The sequence below is a fragment of the Dama dama genome, chromosome 24 (genome assembly GCF_033118175.1).
Source record: "Dama dama isolate Ldn47 chromosome 24, ASM3311817v1, whole genome shotgun sequence".
In the NCBI taxonomy this organism is placed as follows: domain Eukaryota; kingdom Metazoa; phylum Chordata; class Mammalia; order Artiodactyla; family Cervidae; genus Dama; species Dama dama.
The window spans coordinates 47993050-48011400 of NC_083704.1; the positions used below are offsets into that span (position 1 = coordinate 47993050).

At 36.8% G+C, this 18351-nt stretch overlaps 1 protein-coding gene across 1 annotated transcript; it reads right to left on the minus strand.

Moving 5' to 3' along the window:
* Positions 1 to 5113: 5113 nt before the first annotated feature.
* Positions 5114 to 12472, minus strand: PDE12 (phosphodiesterase 12). Its single transcript, XM_061128315.1, has 3 exons — positions 11035 to 12472; positions 9821 to 9899; positions 5114 to 9331 (listed from the first exon to the last, which is right to left on the minus strand). The coding sequence occupies exons 1-3, from the start codon at positions 12340 to 12342 to the stop codon at positions 8889 to 8891; spliced, it is 1830 nt and encodes a 609-aa protein (XP_060984298.1). The 5' UTR covers positions 12343 to 12472; the 3' UTR covers positions 5114 to 8888.
* Between the last annotated feature and the right edge of the window lie 5879 nt (positions 12473 to 18351).

Sequence of the window (18351 nt, forward strand, 5' to 3'; positions counted from 1 at the left end):
CCTCAGCAGATTGTCTTCCTTTATATTGTATCTTTTTTATGTTGCATGTTGCTTTTGGTATCAGCCTGACTCTTTGCCCAGTATATGATAGTTCTGCTGATGTTTTATTGTTTATTGGTGAACATATCTTCATTAAGAGTTTTTGGAAAACTCATCAAACTCAATGAATAAGTTTTCTTCATAACCCATTTGGAATTATTCCTAATAAAATGATAAAAACATGTAATGGTGTTTGTTTTTCTTGAGTCTTGAAGATGTTTGAAATGGATTTTTCTTATTTAGCAGAGTTGATTTGCATTTATTACATACTGTGAAGAATCATACAGATCCCACTGAGTTTATTGTTTGAATTGGAAGTAAAATACAGGTTGCTAATCATGTGTATAACAGAGTGGGGAGCAACTTCAAAAAGTTAGTGTTCTTTGATAAAATACCATTTTGATGCTGTACATTTCTAAAGTCAGATCAAGAGTAAAAACCTGTAATAAAATGAACTACCCCCAAAGTATATATGCATGTATTTGTTTCACAGCTCACATTAGTTAAAAAACATCCAAGTGTTGTTTGCATGGCATAATACATAGGTTGTTAGTGATGCTGCTCTCCTATGTAGGAGAACAAAGTTCACAAGCACTTTATTTTTTAGCATCACAAATTTCATAACTTCTGCAGAAAGTGACTAATTCTGTCATAAGGTATATACCTCATGAACTTAATCTATGAAGTTACTAAGAACTCAACTTGGTAACCCAATGAGTAACTTGGTTTTTTACTATAATTTATATATTTTATAGAGCTTGCATTTGTATGATTATTAATGGCTTAAAGTTATGTATTGGAATCTTATTTTCAAAACCAAATACATGCTTGTAAAATAATGTCTATTTTTGAGTCATAAAAAAAACTGGACAAAGTGAAAGAAAATTAGAAAAAAATAGTTGGTGATTGTCAAATGGGTTGCTGGGAGGAAAAATGTATGCTAAACTTGTGTCATTTGTTGTAAGTTTAACTTCTCTAACTTCTTCCTTCTGAATAAGAAAGGTCTTATTTCTTGAATAAAACTTGGACAGGGTAAATAGTGTGAGTGGTTTTATGGGGCTCAACTAGGAGATGCAAAACTACAGTAGGTTCAGTGATGGGATCATAGTTAAATTAACACTGTTGTATTAATTAAAAACTAAACCAAGTTAAGTCAAGGGTGCTTTAATGAACTCTGAAGACAGAATAAAGAGAATCCATATAATCTTGGCATATGGCAGCTCTTACTACACCATTGTTGAAAATGACTGCACTAGGAATCTAAAATTGCCTAGTTTTCACTAAATGGGTTTTATAAAGATTTGTGTGATTGCTTATTCTTATTTATTTTACTTTTTGACTGTGCTGCTTAGCTTGTGGGATCACAGCTCCCTGAATAGGGCCGGTCTGAACCTGTACCCCCTGCGTTGGAAGTGTGGACCAACCAAAGTTGGAAGTCCCCTTTTTGCTTTTCAAAGAAAACATTAACTTGCCAACTTCGCATATTTTTACCCTAAGAAATATGTTTTTCTTCAGTCTTGGCGGTAGTTTCTTGGTTTTGTTTTTAAATTGAGAAGTTCTTTTTTTTTTTTTTTCCATTAGAAGTGAGTAAATAATTGGGAAGAAGTGTAAATTGAAAGAATCCCTAAAATGCCTTTCACTGTGCTAACATTTTTTTAAAACAATGCAGGCTTACAAAATCACTTTTCACTGTCCTGGTTTACTGACATGATCAGTACCTATATTCAGTGCTTACTGTTTACATAGATTTTAAACTTAGTGTTAATCAATCAAAAAGAGGTCTTTGTGACCCTCATCTTATACAGAACAGTTGATTATACCCATAGATTATAAAGTATTCTATCTAGTAATTGTTAAGTATGTTAACAGAAACAAGAGGAATTGTGGTTCCTTTAAAAGCTGGCTAGCAGCATTAGTTGAGGATAGAACCATTTTCTGTCCATGATATTCCCCATTGTCTTTTATCTTAACCTATCATTCACTTGCTTTTCTGTGGTGATGTTATTTTGTTGCAGATTTATTTCCATGGATTTCCCCCCTTTACCTTAGGTAGTCATTGAAAATAATTCAGTGAACATTTTAATTTTCCAGATTATCAGTGTCTCATTTACTGAGACTTCATTTTCTTTAGTGTGTATACAGAATTACTCGTATGTAGTAATAATTATTTCCAGATACTTGCTGGGAAGTGATGACCGCACTTTAATTTCTTCATTTCTGATAGGTAATGTGTCCATCTCAGTATGGCTAGAAAATTAACAATTTTATTCATGTTTTCAAAGAACCAGCTTTTGGTGTAGTTGGTTTTGTCTGCTGACTTCTTGTTTTTAATGTCACTGGTTTCTGTTTCGTTTTTGGCTGCACCATGTAAGTCATGTGGGATCCTAGCTGTCTAGTCAGAGATGAAGCCATGCCCCTTGCAGAGGAAGCAAGGAGTCCTAACCACTGAATCTCCAGGGAATTCCCTAGCTTTACATTTTTAATCTCATTAAAGTAATTAAATATTTTACTTTAAAGGCTACAGTAATATGAACACTAATAATTGATTAGGACTTAGTGTTAAAATTTACCCGAGAATTATTTAAGCTCAGACATACATTTGATAAATTCCTTCTAGCATATACATTGTGACATTGTATTTAGGTACAGAACTTACTGCTATGGAAAGTTATTTGGCTGCTTTTGTTTCTCACTGTGTTACTTTTGGACAAATAACCCTTTATCTTAGTTATTTCCACAAACTATTTAAAATGTTATATTCTGGTAGTCAGGGGTTTCTGTGCTGTTCTCCTGGTATGCTTTTTCTGTTAAAATGGACTGGTGGTGTGGGGCTTAGCACTTCCATCTGCAGGCAGGGAGCTGGCTCTCAGGAACAAAAATACAAAATGCTGCAACTGCTTTGGATAGCAGTCTGACAGTTTTTCAAAATGTTAAAACACTTAATATGATCCAGCAGATCCACTCCTAGATATATATCCAAGAGAAATGAAAACATGTCCATTCAGAAACTTGAGTACAAATGTACAGTACTATTCATAGAAGCCAAGATGTAGAAGCAATCCAAGTATCCATCAGCTGATGAATAGATAAAATGTGATTATGTCCATTCAAAGAATATTATTCCTCATAAAAAGTAGTGAAGTACTTACTGATAAATATTACAATTTGAAAGAACCTTAAAAATAAATGAAGCCAGTTAAAAAAGACACCTGTTATTTCATCTATGTGGAATGTATAGAATAGGCAAATTCGAAGAGACAGAAAGCTAAGTGTTTGCCAGGACCTGGGATGGGGGTTGGGGAGTGTCTGCTGATGAGTGTGGGGTTTCTTTTTGTAGCCAGTCCTTGTCAATTGACTTGACATGCAGTGACAATTCTTCAAGAGAAAAAGATCAGTTTTATATTGGAAGAGCAAAGCATTGTGGGATTCTTTAGGATGAAAAAAAGGGACCCAAGCCAGGATGCAAAAAGCCAGATTTTAGGTATGTAATGAAAGGATATGAAAAGGGGTAACATAATTACATTATTTATAGTACTTAAAAATTCTACAGCTTTAGCATAAATATTCTTTGCCTTAATTATTTAAAACGCCACACTTAAAGCTGGTTTTCTTCCAAAAAGTGGGGTTATTTCTAAATGATTTTATCCCTGGATAGATACACTATTTCTTCAAATTACTCTATAGGAAAAATAAAGTTTAAATGCAACATATTTTAGAAGTATGTATATTGTTCATTCAGTACAAGAAGGCCAACTAAATAAAGCCTATCCAATTCCCTGTTGAACCATGTTCTGTCATAAAAGAATACAAATGAAGTGAAATCAGCAAAAATGCCAACTAGAAATAAGTACCTTAGGGAGATATACAACACTAGTGTAACATCATTAAAGTGAGTTACTGGGCAAAGAAGGGATTACATTATATAAAACCTGTGACCTACAATCAACACAAAATGGGCAGAAGATGGAGATTAGTGATTCAGCTTGTTTTCTAGTGAAGTTTCTTAAGCAAACTGAAAATTGTGAGTAAAAGCTTAACACAATGTTAACATCAATTTTGAATGACCTTGAGTCTTATCATAGAATGAATTCAGCTGGCAGTTGCTGTTATTTTGAGGGTGGCATCAGCCAATAAGCTGAAAGATTTAGTATTTTCAAGGCCTACATTTTAAAAATTATTTATATGTAAAATACTATTTTATCATCTGGCTTCAATATGATTCAATACACTGAAGATGGCCAACTTGCAAAATAGTCTTCTGCATATAATTTTCAGTGTCATATTAGTTCAGTGTTTTGTTTTTAATGTGTGTTTAAAGCTTACATTGAATTTAAGGTAAATTTTCAAAACTTGAGATTTTCAATAAGCAGAGTTTAGGCTTTTTTTTAATGATTATGTATTATAAACTTGGTAAATTACAATCAGCAATGGCCATCTCAGTTTCTCAGGAATTGATAGACATTATTACTATCTACTACTGTGAACCAAAACGGGTTTAAAAAGCAGTAGGTAAGAGTGGAGCAAGGCTAAACCGTTTAAAAGACAACATGAGAAAGCAAGTTCATTCTCTAAACTTAATGAAGTAGACTCACATTTTTCAGGTGATTATTTTTGGTCATCTTAGGCTTCTTTTTTCTAATTTATATATACTCCAGACTTTTTTTTTGTTTGTTTTCCCAAATTTCTTCAAAAGAAAGAATGAGATTGATCTTGCTTGCTTGACAAGGTTTTAAGTAAAAAGTTCAAGATGAGTCCTCTGGGAAAAAATTACAGATTGGGTGATACACTTGTGATTAGTTTATGACTGAAGCAACATCATTAGACAAGTTAAAAATGGTAGAGATACCAATTCACATCCACTTGCATGACTAAAAAGTGAAATGGGTTGATGAGAATGTGGAGAAACTGAAACTTGTGTATTGCTTGCTGGTGGGAATGTAAAAAACGTTGCAGCTGCTCTGGAAGTCATTTTGGCATTTTCTCAGAGAGTTTCTAAGTAGAACCGCCATATGAACCAGCAATCTACTCGGTAGGAATATAACCAAAAGAACTGAAATAGCTGTTGAAACAAAACTTGTACACAAATGTTTATAAGCCTTATTCACAATAGCCAAAATGTAGAAACAACCAAAATGTCCGTTTGTACAGACAAAATATGGTGTACCCATACAATGAAATATTCCACCATACAAAGGAATGAAATGCTGATGCATACAACATGGATGAACACAGGCTAACTGAAAGAAGCCAGACAAAAAGTCATGTAACATATGATTCCATTTATATGAAATATCCAGAATAGGGAAGTCCAGTGAGGCAGGAAGCAGATTAGTATGTGCCAGGGGTTAGAGCGTAAGAGTAAATTAATGGGTATGGGATTTCTTTTGGGGGTGATGAAAATGTTTTGAAAGTAGTTAACAGATGGTAGCCACACAACATCGTGAATGTACTCAATACAATGGAATTATATACTTTAAAATGGTTAGTCTTACATGAATTTCACCTCAGTTTAAAAAATGTTCTGGTATTATCATCTCAGAATGTAGTACTGTTATTTTGAAGTTAGTGTCTAAAAAAATCACCCAAGTTAATAATAGCTCTTAAACCTTCAATGTTAAAGCATGTACTTTCTCATAAAGTGGGACAACAGAATTTGAATATTACCAAAATCAGTTAAACCTCTTAATATTGTTTCCCCTTCCGAAATGAAATCTAAATTGCATTTCTATAGTATTATACTGAGCAAAATGTTAAAATTTTCGAAACTTTCCATTTTTTTTCTTTTTATTGCCTGGCTTGCGAGATTTTAGTTCCCTGACCAGGGCTAGAACCCAGGCCCTCAGCAGTGAAAACCCAGAGTCCTAACCACTGGACCACCAGCAAATTCCCACACTTAAAGGTGGGGATTTAAATTTTGTATTACGTTTGGAAAACTAGTTGGCTCTTGTTTAGAGAAAAGATTTTCCCTATTCAGTTGTCATGTGGGTCTTAACAATAAACTAATAGTGCAAACTTCTGTTTTTCATTATATATGGGTTTTGGTTTTTTCTCAGACTAGTTTGTAAGAAATTTCTGCCTGCATTTCATAGCTGGAAAATACGAGATCTAAAGCTATCAGTTTCCCCCAGGGAGCTTTCCCCACAGTAGCGTTCTTTGGACTTCTCTAAATTGAGTTCTATTCCTCAGAGATCCACCTTGAGCTGAAACCACATTTTGATGACTCAAAAAAGTCACCAATGAGTAAAACTCTTGACAATTTTTAACAACTGATTTTAGTTTCTAGAATTTAAAGAACATCACATTATAGTCAGAAATGGTTTGTTTGCTAACAAATTATAAACTACCAGTTTGTATGTCTGAGTGGCAACTGTTTACGAATTCATTTAACAGGAATAATGTATTCTATAGTGTTCTTAAGTATTATAGTTTGTAATCAATAATATAAAATTTCAAAACATTAAGTCCTATAGCAAAAACAAGTTCTTGCTAGTACATTGTACCTTGCTGGTTACATAGTACAATCTGATTCACCAGAATCGCTCAACTTTTCATATTTAATTACATGTACTAAAAAACCCAAATGTAATAGAAAAATTCAATCACAGAGATGGCTTTAAACACTTAAAAAATTTCTGAAATAACACTTTATTCTAACTCATATACAAGGACATTTTGGTATGCTATTTATACAGTTTTCTTAGCGTTCCCTAACTTTGGGCTTCCCAGGTGGCACAGTGGTAAAGAATCCACTTGCCAATGAAGGAGATGCAGGTTTGATTCCTGGGCCAGGAAGATACCGTGGAAAAGGAAATGGCAATCCAATCCAGTAGTAGTGCCTGGAAAATTCCATGGACAGAAGAGCCTGTCCATGGGGGTCAGAGTGGGACACCACCGTGACAGCACAACTTTGGAGTAACCGTATGAATGTAGCTGTGTACTAGAGATTTGACCAGAGTATATGGCACTTCAAAATAATACTCTATATTCTAATATTCTGAAATGCCTGCATGATCATTGTCTAGTCAGCAAATACCAAATTTGAAGAATCAGGATGTGGATGTTTAATAGTATGTAGAATTTTTGTGACCAGAGTTCAATATAGCTAGCTGTAGTGTTATTAATAATACAGGACTTGTATGTTTTTCTCATGGGCATGAGGACGTCATATTACACTTTATGTTTCTCAGCTTTTTGTTTTCTCAGCTTACTGTCAAAGTCCTGTCAATATGTTTGTTTGAAACGAAATCAAAACCAAATTTTAAACGGAAAAAAAAATTGCAAAAAAATCAGATTCTGGCTTCAATATATTGTGTATCTGTAAATTGATGTTAAAATGCTTTTAAAATGCTATTTAGGAAGGCACAATTTGGTAGCTTCAATTTCTCATTTATAGCTTTTTCTAAACAAGATCCCCAAAAACTGCCACCTTAACTTTTTGCTTCAAGTACTTTTAAGCACTTCAAGGTTCAATCTGAAGTGCAGGTAAAACCCTCTCATTTTCAAAATTACTAAGAGTAAACAATACACTGGATAGTGAGCAGAATATGAAAATGCAGGCTACTTCATCAAAAGAGGAAAGTTCTTACCAGGCTTAGAGATTAAAGAAGGTGGAACAAAGGGCTTCATGACTGGAAAATCAGAGCTCTGGTTGAAGTAAGCTCTAGCTGTCTAAGTTAAATGCAGAAATACAAGATGACATTATGGTTATCCTGAACATGAGGCTGCAGCTAAAGCATTACAAATAAAGTATGGTGATAACTGAGTTAGAAAAACTTAGTTACTAATCAGCTAGACTCTAATCAGTAAAACTATAATTTGTAATTTTCAAGAATTTGGCTTCATATTTTTAAAAAATTTTACAGTATATAAATTACATATACAATGTTTTCCTGTAACTCAAGCTATAATATAATGTTCAAGTCTATAAGTTTATTCCAGAGATGCTCAAAAACCCCATTACTACTCTCCCTTCTCCTATTTAGAAAAACCAAGAATTTCAATAATACTTGCAGCACAGAAATACTCCATGGTTCATCCACTATTTCAAGCCCATATCAGTAGGCAGTTTTTCAAAAGTAATGCATTGTGCTATTCTCCTAATACCTAATATGATAGGGTCAAATACCCTGTTGATTTATGAACATTTTCCATGGGTAAGAGTGTTACAGACAATACGATCAAGTTGATAATGTTACTGTTCACTTTGAATACTAAACTGTGCTTGCATCCTAAAAGTTAAGATAAGCTGCAGTAAGGATGGGACCATAAGTATGTCCATTTATGCCATACCCTAAAAACTAAATCCTAAAAATAAGACAGTGAAAATACCTTATGTTAATTGAAAAACAAAAGATGAAAACCAATAGGAATTGGTTATGGTGTACTTTTTTGTTAAAGCTCTGAAGTTGTATGAAATTGCCATCCAAACTGAGGTAGAGATAGGCCCTAATGTTATTCCTTCCTTGTGTTAGAACTTAGTCCTCTCACTTCTACTTGTATGTGCTCTCCCCCTAATTATATATACATCATTTAATCTGAAGTGTGTTATGATAGAAAAATTACAAGATTATTCAGGTTTTTTTTTCTTTACAAAATTCTTAATTAGCAAAAAAAAAAAAAGTACTTATAAAATGTACACAGTGTTCTTCCTACTAGCCATAAATATTTTTGTTTTTCCTCCAAGTGTAGGAAAAAAGGGTAGAGAAACTATTATGCAAACATTATGATAGTCATGTAATGAAGACACTAGAACATAACTAATAGGATAAGAATATTTTACCTTAGTGTCTAATTTTCCTCTTTGAAAGTTATACATAAACTCTGATTCATAAATTCTATTAGACACAAATCTATTTCCATTTTAAATCACATACAAGTGCTATGTGATCAGAGGGATGGGAAACACTAGGTAAGGCTTGGTGGGTGGTAACTTCTTCATGACTAGGTAATGGAATCACCTGTTCAACCTCTAAAGCATTTAAGTCAATGAAAATATAATCCAGACATCCATGAAAGCCACCAACATAATTTGTGTAAGCAGGTTCACCACAAGCACTTTTCAGTTTGAAGAAATGGCTAAGAGACATGTTGCATCGTTCCTCTTCCCCATTGGAAGTCCAGTCTTCATGATCCTCTGCAATGCTGCCATTGATGACAAAGTGATACATTCCTGTTGATGGGGTACTATTAAAGTCCCCACAAAATATAACTGGTATGCCAGGATACAGATCACAAGAGACATGTCTAATGTGAGCCAAGGCTACTGCCATTTGAATGAGACGAATGTACCCACCTAGGAATATAAAAAACACTAATGTTAACCTGCCTTTTAAAAAAATTAAAAACCTACAAATATCTGGGTAACATTCAGGATATTTATTTGTATGTGTGGGGAGGAACTGGAGGAAGGTGGTTAAATGTAAAATTTCAAGTTTCAAGATTAATGATATTGGGTAATTAATACACAACATGATGGCTATAATTAATACCACTGTATGGTATATTTGAAAGCTACTAAGGGAGTAAATCCCGGAAGTTCTCATCACAAGGGAAAACAACTTTTTTGGGGTGTTTATATGAGGTTATGGATGTTAACTTATTGTGATAATCATTTTGCAATACACATAAGTCATTATGCCATATACCTGAAATTGTACAGCACTGTGTGTAAACTATATTTTGACAAAACAAAGAAAAAAAAAAAGATGTATTTGTGTAAAACAGCTTTTACTAACTTTAAGTTACCATGTTCAAGCCACTTGTGAAAATCAACAAAACCTACCTTTGGGGTGCCAGTAGAGATGGGTATTAGCAACACATATCTTTCTAGAAGAGTCTGTTGTAGACTGAAGAACAGAAACCTAAGATAAACAGAAAATGCTGACTTCAGTTTCTGTTTCCTGTTCTGAAAATTTTTTTTAAAAAATCTAAGACTATATGATGAACTGACATTTTATTCCAAATCCTTCCCTGCTGATGAAGTATGATCGAAAGTATGAAACTTAACTTTAAAATTTTGGAATATACATGAATGGGTTCATATTTTTATATATTGATATTATATATCATATTATAATATTTTAATAACAACCCAACATATAGAGGTAGCATGAATACAGTTCAGATGGTAACACTAAGGTTGGAGACGGTGTTTTTAAGTGGTAAGTGTAGGCATAGGAGTCAGGCAGAAGTAGCTTTGAATACCCACTGTACCATTTATAGCAGTGTGACCTGGAAAGTGACATTTCTTTTTCCTAAACCAGCTTCATCATGAGCGAAAAAGAAGCAATATCATCCACTTCAAAGAGAACATTTCATTGTGTGAATTCAGTTAAATGAGCTTACTCAGAGGTGCATGGTACACAGTGTGTACCAAAAAATGGAAGCTACTCTTCTTAATATGAACAAAACCAGTTACCTAATAAATGGACAGAGTTGTAGAGTAACATCTATAAAACAGGAACAGCAGGATTACTATGAGCCAAAATTAAAAGCTAATATTTATGGAGCTCTTCGTAAAAGATGCTGGAGACTTAAATTTAAAGTTCTTCAAAATGTGTCACCACAGTGTTTGGTAAGTAATAAGAAAATGCTGCTGCTGCTAAGTCGCTTCAGTCGTGTCCGACTGTGCGACCCCATAGACGGCAGCCTACCAGGCTCCTCCGTCTCTGGGATTCTCCAGGCAAGAACACTGGAGTGGGTTGCCATTGCCTTCTCCAATAAGAAAATATTAGCTACCAAATTATCTTATTTAGCTAGATACACGAAACCGTAAGCACGTCTTTTTTCCAGATAACGTGAAGTGCGCAGGGCGCATTTCAAGTACTCAGTATTTGCTCAATGAATGAATGAATGAAGGCTAAATGACGTGCTTAAGATTCAAGAGCAAACACTTTTCAGTAGAGTCTGGTCTAGTTTCATCTCTATTATATGCACCCCCACCCCTGGCACCCCTTCCAGAACGAGTATGTACAGAGACTGGCGGAGTCACTTTACCTGAACGACAGAAGACCTCTGGAGCACCCTTTCTTGAGCTGCTGGATACAAAGCTAGTTTCTCCAGCAGTTCTTTATGAAGTGGGTCGGACTGCAGGGCTTCATGGAAAGCAATGTCATGCTGGCTAAGGAGGCTGAACTTGGACTTTCGGTAGAAAGTAGCCAGGCCTTCATGCTGCTTGATTCGGAACACGCCCTCCAGCCCAAAGGCCTCGAGGGCCGGCACCAAGCTGTCTGTAAACACGCAGCGGTCAACTTCCTGCAAACAGATGAGGTCGGCGTTGTAGCCCGTGAGCTCCTTTTGGATAAGATTCTGGCGGTAGTCGAGTTCCAGAGCGTAAGGGGCACAGTATGGGTACAGGACCGTCCGCGAGAACTCAGTCTGGGCGTATGTGTCAGCCAGAATGTTGTAGGAGACTGTGCGGATGAGAGCGTCGTCCGTCACCTTCTTTGTGTAGAGATGCCGGTGGTCAAAGGTGCAGGTGCCGGGCCCAGCCTCCACTGGACACACACTTTCCAACTCCCGGCTTGGCCCGAAGCGCTGCCCATTGCCCGGAGTGCAATGAAGCTTGAGCCGTAGCCCGATGTCGGCATTAGACGGGGTGTAGACGCGTTCGTCCACACCCGTCTCGGTCCAACCAGGAGACAGCGAAGAGGGAGACGATGACGAGGGGCCTCCGCCCTCAGGCTCCGCCGCTCTGGGTTTGGTTTCCTTGTACCAGCGAAAGAGGGAGCCGGTGGGATCCCCAAATTCGACGCCGAGCTTGGGGCATACCGGGAAGCCGGCCATGATGTAGCGCGGCAACTGTAGCTCGGTGAAGGTGGGTGGGTTGCGCTCCACCTTGTACTTGACATCACCAATCTGCAGCACCGCACCGTCCTGCCAGGCGTCCACATTGAGCACGTCTTCAGCTACTGCCTCCTCCCGGTAGTACAGCTTCACCACGGGCTCGCAGGCTGCAGCCGGCTCAGGCCCAGGCCCAGCACAGGCCACGCCACTGCTTGCGTTTGCCCGGTTCTTCCTGATCTTCTTGGCGGCGGCTGCCTTAGCGTGGCCTTTCAGGGCATTGGTAGCGATCCGGCTGAGAGCCCGACCCAGCGGCTCGCTCTGGTCGCGCTGCATGTTCTTGTGGCTGCCGTCGGCCAGCGCGAATGACAGGCTTAGCTTAGGCTCGGAAGGCACACAGCGCACCACAGCGCGCTCCATCGCGCCCACCGAGGTCTCAGACGCCGCCTCGGTCCGACTGCGCCGCTCCACCGCCGTGCGGACCCCACGAAGCGCGGCGCGGACGCCTGGGAGCCTCCACATGAACCTGGCGGCCCAGCGGCTGTCAAGACCTGCGGCTAAGCAACCGCCAAGTGTCAAGTAAAGACGGAGAAGCCGCAGCCGCCGGTTCCGGGATCCATTCAGTCCCTCAACTTCCGGCCGGCGAAGAGAAGGCCCACTGAGCTCCTGCCACGCACTTTCGCCAGGGCAGCTCACCTGCTCCTTTTCTCCACAGCCACGCTTTTTTCGAATCCATCTGGCTTAATTTTATCTTTAACTAGAGTCATAAGGATGGAAAAAAAGAAGAAAATATAGAGGTTCCAGAAGGAAATATTAGACTCCACGATTTTATCGAAAGTGCAGTTGGCAGGCAGAAGAGAAGGCGCGCTCAAACCGGAAGTGGTGGGGGTGATGTCACGGGTTTCGCTTCCCGGGAGGAGATAGGCGTGGTCCCTGGGTTTTAACCGCTTGTCTTCTGGTGCTCTCTGGTGCTGCCTTGTGCTAGGGCGTAGGGAACTCTACCCATTGCCAGCGTGTGTTCAGGTGTGGAAAATGTTGCTTAGTTCTCAGCAGCATTCCCAACGTTGCTCACCCTCTTCTGAGGTGTGGTGGGTTCGCCTCTGACCGAGCCAGCGCCGACGCGCGAAGCAGAGCTTTTGTGGTAGTAACTACGAACGGTACATAATAGCTCCCAATTAGGGAGCAGTGACTGTGCTGAAAACATACAGATATGAGGTCCAAAGAGATTAAGTTATGTGCTCAAGACCAAAGAGGCGTTGCTGAATGAATGACAGGAGACAGAATAGCCAGTGAGTAAAAGGAAATGAGAAATATGCAGTTTCTTTGAAAACCACATGAAAAAAAGTATTTCAAGGGACAAATTTTGTGTTAAATATAATTAAGTGATGAAGGGGAAAAAAAAAACAACTCATGATTCAAAGACGAAATTGAGAATTCTCTCGTCACGGCAAAGGATTTGTTTGCATCCACTTTCCCGTCTCCTACAAACTAGAATGTTTATTGAGTGTCTAATAATAAGCCATACTCTTTTCCCCCTGGCTTACAGTGAGGAAAATAAGACTTTTTCCTAAAAGAAGTATGAATTTTGCAGTAGTTTGAAATTTATTTTCTGGTCCTCCCCTCTCCCAAGGCAGCAAGCATTTGCCAAGGTGACTGGATACCTGATGGTATGTAATGTGGGGCTACACTGAAAGGATAAAAGTCATTACATTATATCAGCTGACTACCTGAAGAAAGTCTCAGTACTCCAGTTCGTAGCACCCACATTAGCAAATACAAACTTTGAACTGGCATTTTTGTTCATGCAACTTTGCAGAACTCAGTCAACCTTAAAGACATGTAAAGAATATCAAGTCTATTTAAAGAAAGAGCCCTGTTAGAAAATGTGGAAATCCCTGGCAGTCCAGTGGTTAGGAGTCCACACTTTAACTGCTGAAAGTGAAAGTGAAGTCGCTCAGTCGTGTCCGACTTTTTGCGACCCCATGGACTGTATAGCCTACCAGGCTCCTCCGTCCATGGGATTTTCCATGCAAGAATACTGGAGTGGGTTGCCATTTCCTTCTCCAGGACATCTTCCCGACCCAGGGATTGAACCCGCATTGTAAGCAGACGCTTTACCGTCTGAGCCACCAGGGTAGTCCTTAACGGCTGAGGGCCTGAATTCAATCCCTGATGAGGGAACTAAGGTCTTGCTAGCTGTGAGGTGCGCCAAAAACAACAACAACAAAATAACCCCGAAACAAAAACCCTATTTGAAAATGTGACTTTCCTTAGAGTAATCTGATCTATTTTAACTCTGTAGCAGAGTGTTAATCCCAGTTTGAGACAGATACTTTGAAGTGTCATACTTTCAGGGTTTTTTTTTTGTTTTTTGAGTTAAAAAACATTTTTCATAGAGTAAAAACTTAGCCGCGGTGAAAAATGGTGATATTCCCACTCTGACTCCTATACATATGCAAGCATTTATGAATTTATACCCTTTCCCCCAATTTTTTTACACTAAAGGAATGTAGTATACCCATCGTTCAGTATCTTCGCTTTTCATTATCTGCTGTTATTTCTTTCAAGAGAAAGTTTCTGCAAGTTTCCTGTAAGTGTCTCGAATTCACATAGAAAGTTTAATTTGAACTCAAAAGACTTAAAAATAATAAGTTGTGTGTTTGAAGCTAAATTTTTATGAGGCTAAATGGTAGCATAGTTATAATTACATAATTGAAATTTGAGATTGGAAGACTGAACCAATATTGTTTTCCCTGATACCAAAAGAAGTGTAAAAAATAACATTTTATTCATACGTTCTCAATTCAGACCAAGAAACACAAGCTAACTTTTACTAATCAAAAGCTATGGTTGATGGAATTATTTTTGTTACTTATAAATATATCTGCAGAGATTAGCATGTGAAGACAGTTTCTTGTCATTACCTTCAGTTAATAAATTGGCATAAATCATTAATATATTTGTATTTTTTAGAAACTTAAGATCAACATGAAACTGTAGTTTTGAGTGATAGCACTCAGAAATTTTGAGTAGTACTTGGTGATAATCACTACATGATAATCTATTTTCTTATATATTCAAATTTTAATAGTTCCTATTTGCTTTCTAACGGGTCAATTTCTATTTGTTTCTTTTAAAATTTTTTTGAGTTTTGAGATATAATGGATATATAAGATGGTATTAGTCCAAGATGTACAACATAATGATTTGACATATGTGTATATTGCCAAGTGATTACCACAGTAAGTTTAACATTCATTACCTCAGTAGTTACAACTTTTTCTTGTAATGGGAATTTTTAAGGTCTGTTCTTTTATAATTTTCACGTATACTGTAGTCACCATGCTGTACAGTCCATTCCATCCCAGAACTTGCTTATCTTACAACTGGAACTTTTTACCTTTTTGATCACCTTCACCCATTTTCTTCATCCAGCCCCCTCCATCTGTTCTCTGTATCTGTGAATCAAATTTTTTTAGAGCCCACATATAATTGAAATCATATAGTATTTGGCTTTGTTTGACTTATTTCACTCAGCATAATGCCCTCGAAGTCTATCCTTTGTTGTCACAATGGCAGGATTTCCTTTTTTATGGTTGAAAAATAATACTATATTATGTATCTGTTAAATATATCTATACATCAATATCATATCTACATATCTGGCATTTCCTTTACCCACTCATCCATTGATGGATACTTAACATTTAGGTTGTTTCCATGTGTTGGCTATTGTAAATAATGCTGCGGGCATATATGCTAAGTTAATTCAAGTCATGTCCAACTCTTTTCGACTCTATGGACTGTAGCTTGCCAGACTCCTCTGTCCATGGGAATTCCCCAGGCAAGAATACTGGAGCGGGTTGCCACACTCTCCTCCAGAGGATCTTCCTGACCTAGGGATTGACCTAGGGTCTCTCATGTCTCCTGCATTGGCAGGTGGGTTCTTTACTACTAGCGCCACCTGGTAAGCCCAAATAATGCTGCACTAGACACTAAACATGCAGATACCTTTTTAGGATCTTGATTTTGTTTCCTTTGTGGGTATATATACCTGGAAGTAGAATGCTGAATCGGTAGTTCTTTTAATTTTTGGAGTAACTTTTATTTCTGTACTGTTTTCCAGAGTGGCTGTATCACTTTACATTCCCACCAACAATGCTATTTTTAAAAAATATTTAGTGTAACTTATTATATTATATATTAATAATACTGTACAGCATAGTATGTATAATACATAATACGGCTGTATCTTTTTTTCATTTTTAAAATTGAGATGCAGCTATATCAATTAATGTAAGTATAGTAAAAGTGAAAGTGATAGTCATTCAGTTGTGCCTGACTCTTTGAGACCCCACAGACTATAGTCCGCCAGATTCCTCTGTTCATGGAATTCTCCAGGCAAGAATATTGGGATAGGTAGTCATTCCCTTCCCCAGGGGATCTTCCCAACCCAGGGATCAAACCTGGGTCTTCCACGTTGCAGGCAGATTCTTTACTGTCTGAGCCACCAGGGAAGCCCCTAATATAAGTATAACTAATCTTAATGTAACAGTAAAGAAAAACTTATTTTGAAGGGAAAAATCAAAGAACTTATGTAAAACAACACAGTTTAGCTCCATAAAGAACTCTTCAGCATATAGACTCTTTTCTTTTTCCTGCACACCCATTTTAAATTTTGAAATGAACAACACATAGGTTAAAGTAAGTTAAGTCTCATAAGTAAGTCTCATAAGTTAGACTCATAGTAAGTTTCATAAGTTCTCTTAGCATCGCCAACATTTCTATTAAGAAACAGAAAAAAATTTTTTTGTGTAGTATTGGAGAATCACATTTTAGTGTCATTACATTGGTGCTTTTAAATAATTAAGGTTTTGTGAAATATAATTATCTGGTTATAAATAATAGTTCTAAGCCTTAGACTCAGAAATAGAGCCTTTAAAGGAAGCATTTTAAGCTGCAAATTAAATATGTTTAGATAATGAACATGTTTTTTCCTTTCTTTCAAAGCAAAATATGTAATAAAATTCCAGATTTACCTTTTGCAGAAATTGATAGGCTCATCTTAAATTTTATATGGAAATACAAAGTATCTAGAATAGTCCAAATTACTACTTTTTGTAAAAGAAGAACAAAGTTGGAAGACTAACACTATTCAAATTTAAAACTATAGTTGACCCCTGAACAACATGTGGAATTAAGGGCACCGTTAATTCCATACCCTGTTACAGATGAAAATCCGTGTATAACTTTATAGTCAGTTCTCCAGATCCTGTTTAGCATCTGCTGATTCAGTCAACCAATGATTGTGCATAGTACTGTAACATACATTTAGTGAAAAAAATCTGTATATAACTGGATAGTTCAAAACTGTCTTGTTTTTTTTTTTTTTTTTCAAAACTGTCTTGTTTAAGAGTCAACTGTATAACCATTTTTCCAAGACATTGTAGTACTGAAATAAAGATAGACACATAGAACAAAGGAACAGAATTGATTGTCCAGAAATAAACCTTTACATTATGGTAAATTGATTTTTCAATAAAGATGTCAAGGCGATTCAGTAAGAAAAGGACAGCGTTTTCAACAAAGGGTACTGGAACAACTGTATATCTATATGCAAAAAAAACCTTGAATCTGCCTCTCTTACCACATACAGAAATTGACTCTAAATGTATCATAGACCTAAATGTAAAACCAAAAACTAGAAGACACAGAAAATCCTCATGATCTTACCTATCTTTCATAGATAACAACCTAAAAGTCATAATCTGTTAAAGAAAAAATATCTTGTTTGACTTTATACAAATGAAAAAATTTTACTCTTCAAAAGACACAATTAAGAAAATGAAAAGACAAGCTACAGACCGAGAGAATATATTTGCAAAATATCTGATAATGTGTATCCAGAATATAAAGAACTCTTACAGTTTCATGATGAAAAGCTAAATAGCCCAACTTAAAAATGGATAAAAGATTTAAATAGACATTTCATAAAAAAATATGTTAATGGATAATAAGCACATGAAAAGATATTCAACATTATTTGTGTTTAGAGAAATGTAAATTAAAGCCATAATGAGATACCACTGTATGCCCATTCCAATATTTGTAATAAAATAGACAGACAATATCAAATGTTGACAAGGAAAGTGGAGGAATTAGAATCATTGGGTTTTTTTTTTTTTTTTGATAAGTAAAATCTTTCAGCCACTTTGGAAAACAGTTGGACATTTTCTTAAAAGATCAAATAGGCTTATTATTTATCCCAGGAATTCCTACCAATGAGAAATAAAAGTGTATTTCATCCAAAGATTTGTTCACAAATGTTCATGGGAGGATTATTCATAGTAGCCCTAAAGAGGAAACCATCCAAATGTCCGTCAGCTTCTGAATGAATAAACCAAATGTGATATCCTCATTTAATGGAAGACTGTTGTTGTTTGGCTAGCTGCTAAGTTGTGTCCGACTCTTTTTTGACTCCGTGGACTATAGCCCACCAGGCTCCTGTGTCCATGGGATTTCCCAGGCAAG

Excerpts from the sequence above, each read along its gene's own strand:
- PDE12 (XM_061128315.1), bottom strand. The coding sequence starts at position 12,342 with ATGTGGAGGCTCCCAGGCGTCCGCGCCGCGCTTCGTGGGGTCCGCACG. Across the intron at positions 9,900-11,034 it reads AGAGGTCTTCTGTCGTTCAG|GTTTCTGTTCTTCAGTCTAC; the intron begins GTAAAGTGACTC and ends TGTTTATCTTAG. Across the intron at positions 9,332-9,820 it reads TCTCTACTGGCACCCCAAAG|GTGGGTACATTCGTCTCATT; the intron begins GTAGGTTTTGTT and ends TTATATTCCTAG.